General features: G+C 44.2%; 1 protein-coding gene across 1 annotated transcript in view; it reads right to left on the bottom strand.

The window, feature by feature from the left end:
* Nucleotides 1–641: 641 nt before the first annotated feature.
* The window catches only part of Ankrd29 (ankyrin repeat domain 29), a 43,886-nt gene continuing 38,527 nt past the window's right edge, over nt 642–6,000 (bottom strand). Inside the window, exons 9-10 of the mRNA XM_038331725.1 lie at nt 5,837–5,935; nt 642–749 (exon numbers count right to left, since the gene is read on the bottom strand). Coding sequence (XP_038187653.1) covers nt 642–749; nt 5,837–5,935 — 207 coding nt within the window. The remainder of the gene's footprint in view (nt 750–5,836; nt 5,936–6,000) is intronic.

Below are 6,000 nucleotides of genomic sequence, written 5' to 3'. Positions count from 1 at the left end.
GTTTTCAGGTTTCCGCTGGTTTCCTCATATCGACAGTGTCAACTAAGAGACGGCAACTTTCTATGTCATGAATAAGACGAGGTGTCACCAACAGCTATAATTTACCCTTTCTGTGTGTTATTGGCTCATCTTTGAGTAACACACAGTGGAATGTCAGAAGTGGATCTTAAATAATGAATGCTTAGGTCACGATAATCATGGCTATGATCTTCAGGTGGTAGAAAATACTTTATACTGAAGGAACATACATAACTATGACGGACGCGATGTATTTTAGCATAGCTACATTTAACACAAAAGCAAAAATGCATTGATTCATTGAAGGGACATCTTTGACTCTTAAAGAGCAAAGCCATTTGTTTGCCCTTTTAGCATGAAAATCATGTCAAACATATTTAACTGAGGGACTCACACTAGCATAGTTGTAATAAGTTCTGTAGCATCTGTGAATATCCATGTTCCCAAGGGCCAAGTTACAGGGCTGTGTGAGATGCCCACTGTAAGTAGGTAAGGGGAAGTGGACCCTAGCCCTTCCTTGAGTTAATGCGCAATGCACAAACCCACAGGGTGGACATTCTTTCTTCAAAGAATTTCCAACGTGGTTAAAACCCAATTCTCTCCGGACAATGTGGCTTAAGTTTCTATCTGTCTAAGCTGGAACCAAACTCGTTCTTGCCAGGTCCTTCTTTGCTTCTCAAGAGGTGCAGTATGCGTTCATTTTTGGTTAGTTCTGCTGGAAGCTCATTGGCCTGAAAGAAGATGAGATGGGCATTATGAATTCACTCACTGGTGTGGTTTCCAGGACTCAAAGGAGGCAGGTGACCCCACACTTGCACTTTACTAGGGGGCCTCCTTTTAATGTGGAAATGGTACCTGCTGTTTTCTCACCTCAACGTTAACTTTGTACTTAGTAAATCTTTACCATACTGGAGGCTCCCGAGGGCAAGGCCTATGTCAGCACAGTGCCCAGCATATCTCGCACTTGGTGAAGGAATACAGGTATTTGATTTTTTATATTCAGTATATTGAGGTGGTTTGTAGGATAGAGAGGGCTCAAGACAGAGATTTTTTTCTGGCCACATTTCAATTTATTTATTTATTTATTATAACTCTTTTTCTTATTTTAAGAATTACATAGTGTGTGTGCACATGCATGCATGCACAGTCAAGTGTGTGCCACAGTGGCTTGCGGAGGAGTCAGTTTTCTCCTTCCATGGCTTGAGTTCCAGGCCTTGAACTTAGGTCATTAGACTTATTGGCAAGCACCTTTGCCTGTCTAGTCATCTCTCTGGCCCCTCACTAATTATTTTCATTTGTACATATTTATATATTTATGGGGTACAGTATGATAATTGATACACAGATATGAAATATGATGATTGAATCAGAATGGTTGGCACCTCCATTTCCTTGAATATTCATTGTTACTTTGTTCAGGGCTGTGAACATCTCTTAGTTCTTTATAAAACACACAGTAAATCATTGAAAACGGTATCACCTGCTGTCTGACTATAATCTATTTCTTCCACTAACTGTTTTGGTATCTGATATCCGACCTGTCTTGACTCTCACCCTCCTCCTTGCTCTGAGCTCTCTAGACCATCTTTATTCTGTTCCTCCATGAAACAAATCAACTTTCCAGCTTCCATATGTAAGGAGGAGCACGCCGCAGAGACGTGTTTCTGGAGAGAAACCGTCAGAAAGCCGCAGTTTCTGTGGCTACAACTTCCTACAAGACCTTGTTACCACTCTGCTGGCCACATGTCCCCTGATGAGACACGCCAGTAAGGATTTAGGGAGCTAGTCTCTCCCACAGGTGCCGTGTGTTATAAAGAAAATAATTCTTAGCCTGGCAGTGGTGGCACACGCCTTTAATCCCAGCACTCGGGAGGCAGAGGTAGGCAGATCTCTGTGAGATCTCAGTCTACAGAGTAAGTTCCAGGACAGGCTCCAGTGCTACACAGAGAAACCCTGTCTCAAAAAACAAACAAACAAACAAAAAAAGAAAAGAAAAGAATTTTTGAACTATGATTTCAGGACTCATTTTATACTATTAAATATTATAGAGCACTTGTACTTTTTAACTTAGAAATGAAAGCTGAAAAAATATATTCCCTAGTTAATGAAAAATAATAAATCTACTACAGGTTGGTAGACAAAATATATTTCTGAAAAAAAACTCCAAATGCATTTTCAAAAACAAAAAACTTAGAAATGTGGACTTTCTCATTGGCTTTACATATTTCTTTAGTAGGGAGCTTCACAGAGGACAGCTGGATTACTTCCGTCTGTCTCTGCATGCAGGCTATGGTGACTTCTTGGGAGGAAGAGTGCAGCAAACTCAGCTGCACACTGCTGGGTGGCTGGGAAGGGAGGAGGACCCTGACGCCCACACAGATCCCTGCAGATTTTTGATAAGACACCAGCACCGGCCAGGAGGCAGGTCCTTTTCTTCTTCTCCTACTCTTCCTTCACCTCTGTCTCTCCCTTCCTGCCCTTCCTTTTCTTTTCTCTCCTCAGAGTGTGTAGCAGTTGCCATACAGGAAGAAAGCTCAGTAAGACTCACAAATTTCAGAAGGAAACTCCTTAAATCTGGGAAGTAAACAATTCAAAGTCTCAGGGAGTCTAAGCTCCCCACCAAGGCTGGTTAAACACCAAGGACGTCTGTAGGGAAGAGATTCCTTCACCTGCACAGCAGGCACAAGTCAGGCAGAGAGTGGGGGCTCTGACTTTCACAGTCTTCACTTAGTTAGGGTGAACTTTTGATAACACCGCTTTAGAGTCTTCACTGCCCTGTTGGCAACCTCTCCCTATACCCATGAGCAAACTCGATAAACTCTTTGGCTCACTAAGCTCTACTTGGGTGGCACCATTACTTTGATCTGTTGTTAGTTCCTTCTCTGGGGTGAGGAGACATTTTTCACTCTCAAGGAATAGTGTCAAATGACAGCTCCTCTCTTCCCTTCTCCTTTCCTCTCTTCCTCTTCCCTCCTCTTTCCTCTCCTCCCCCTTCAATTCTCACCTCTCCTTTTCCTATGGGCTCTTCCTCCCTCCCTCCTTCCCTCCCTCCCTCCCCTCTCCCTCCCTCCCCTCTCCCTCCCTCTCCCCCTCTCCCCCTCCCTTCCTTCTTCCTTCTCTTGCTGTGTAGCCAAGGATGGTATAGCATTCATAGTCCTCTGCCTTAGTCTCCTGACGCCTGAGCTTACAGGCATGTGCCACTATGCCAAATTAAAAAATCATTTCTTATTAACAGCCATGTAGGTCTAGAGCATATCATGAAGTTTTGTACTTTGTTACAAGGAAATCTACAGGTTCTAGCATTAGTCATAACATTTGGAACATACTAGCTTACCGAGCCAGGCAGGGTGTGCAAACATTGGCGCGTTTCTTTGTGCCTTATCAAAAAGTCACATTCATTAAAATTGCTACTAATTCATCAGAAAAGATTTTCTGGACTGATAAACTGTTAAGCTTCAAGAGTCATTCTTCCAAATAAAACTGGGGCCAGTGAGTGGCTCAGTGGGTAAAAGAGCTTGTGTGCAGGCCTCACCCTTAAGTTCAGTGCCTGAACTCCACAAAGTTCAGAAGAGAATGGAGCCGGAGGTATTCCCTCTGACCTTCACACACTGTAATGCATGTGTGTTAACACTCTCACACATGTACAAAAGAAATTATTCAAATACAAATGCTGATTGATTAAAAAAGCAACCATTCAGGAGTTCAAGGAAATCCCTGGATGCAGGAGACAAACAACAAAAAATGTCTTTAGAGACTTCCGGGTTATGCTAGATTCCTGCTACCTTGTTCTGGGGCTGCCATGAAAGAGGATGGCTTCTCTTGGTGTTTAATGGGCAGGGGACGGTTTCTCTGGCAGCGATTCCCAGGACGTGAGGCTCTCCTCAGTGTGAGCCTCCACACACAAGTGCAAGTCCTTCAGGGATGGCGAAAGCTTAGCACTGTGGCCACTGGAAATTACCCATAACTGTTATGCCGAGGTTAGTTCATTAAGGGGGCACAGTGGAAAACACATTGTTTTCAGTTTCTGTATCAAGGTATTAACGGTGTTCCTCACTACCCAGGTTTGACTTCCTTAAGAGTTCCACGTACAAAGTCTAGAGATAAGATTCAAAGAAAGGCAGTTGTGACTTCAGCTGGCTTATCACCCAGCCAGGCCAGCTAATGGAAGATAAATCTAAGTCTCTGGGGACAGCTAGGCAGCAATGATAACAGAGTGGGAACAGTACCTCTGTGTGCTAGGTAAAATGAAAATGAATGGGACCTTGCCCTGGCACATTGTTTGTTTGTTTTTTTTGACACTTCTCAATGGGTTGCATGTGTGTGCACGTGTGTGTGTGTGTGTGCTATATGTGCTGGTGCATGCACTAATATGTACATGGGGGTCAAGGAGGGCTGTCCTTTATCACTTTCTTCCCTGTCCTTTAAGGCAGAGTCTCTTTGAAACTGGAGCATATGGTTTTCAGCTGAACAGGCAGCCAGCAAACCCCAGCTGTCTCCTGTCCCCACTGCCCTCCGTGCTGGGCTTACAGGTGAATGCAGCATCAGGACAGCTTGTTCTAGGGTTTTGAGGTCCCAAACTGACAGGTGCGCAGCAAGGTCTTAACCAGCACCTTCCAGCCTGTGGTTAGTTCTGATTGTCAGCCTTACACAGCCTAGAGAGTTTCAACAAGAGAGAGCTAAACCGGGTTGGACTATGGGCACGCCTATCACAGACTGCTCTTTATTGGATAAACTGAGGAGGGAAGACCCACCTACTGTGGGCAGCTCCATTCTCTGGGTTTGGGTCCTGGACTGTGTAAGAGCAGAGAAAGGGAGCCAGCACAACATTGTTCTGGGTTCTTGACGTGGGTGTGATGTCACTCTATGTTTTATGCCCTGCCGCCCTGACATGGGTGTGATGTCACTCGACGTTTTAGGTCCTGCCGCCTTGACGTGGGTGCAATGTCACTAAATGTTTTAGGTCCTGCCACCCTGTCTTCTCAGTTGTGATGGCATCTAGAGCTAAAATGAACTCTTTCTTCCCTACACAGCCATTGTTGGGTTAATTTTTTTTTAATCACAACAGCAGCATCAGAATACAGCACCAGCGCTAATGGTTTCTTCTTAACTTCCAGTCTTCATACAAGGAAGAGGTCAAGAGGAATCACACTGACAAGCCTTTCTGATATGACTGTAAACTCTCTGACTTCAAATTTTGTCAGACTTGAAGGATTTAAGATAATAAAAATATGGGTTGGTGTTGTAATGGTGACATGCAATCCTACTGATAAAATAAATAAAAATAAAATAAATCCTGACAGTCACCAAGCATACATTAGCAATTCTCAAAATATAAACATCTAACTTACAAGGAAGGTGACAGGCTTCCAGGACACTGGCATTTTTAGAGCACATACTCCCCCAAGTGACTATCTCCTTCTCCATACCAGGAAGCCGCACTATTGTAAGCTTCTGACCCCTTGCCTCCACCTCCTGAAAGCTGGTATTAGAACCATACACTACCACTATTGGTTTACGTGGTGGGGATTCCTGCATGTTAGGCATGCACTCTGCCAACAGAGATACATCGCCACCACCAATGTTTGTACATTTTATATGAGTAAATGGTTATAGACAGTCATAGATGATATACTGTTTGGAGCACAATTCCCTGGGTCTAAAGACATTGGCTAGGAATAACTTGTGATTGCAGGCCTGCCCTAACTGTGTATGACTACAAAGATAGAGACAGAAGCCTCAGAGATGCTGGTCTTGCCTTATGAAAGGTGTTCTCTTTGCACAGGGCCCAGGGTAGTTAAAGGAGAGGTTGAATGGGTACCTTGTTTCTCAAGGCTGGATCTGCCCCTGCTTCAAGGAGCAGCGCAACTGTTTTAATATTCCCGCTGAGCACTGCCGCATGGAGAGCCGAAGTTCCATTCTGAGAGAAGATGAGAGAGTGTCAGGAGTGGCTGGCTTTCACCATGCCAGGGGAATAACACAGCC

The sequence above is a fragment of the Arvicola amphibius genome, chromosome 5 (genome assembly GCF_903992535.2).
Source record: "Arvicola amphibius chromosome 5, mArvAmp1.2, whole genome shotgun sequence".
Lineage (NCBI taxonomy): Eukaryota > Metazoa > Chordata > Mammalia > Rodentia > Cricetidae > Arvicola > Arvicola amphibius.
Note: the sequence above shows the minus strand (reverse complement) of the source record. Positions and strands in the feature narration are given on the sequence as shown.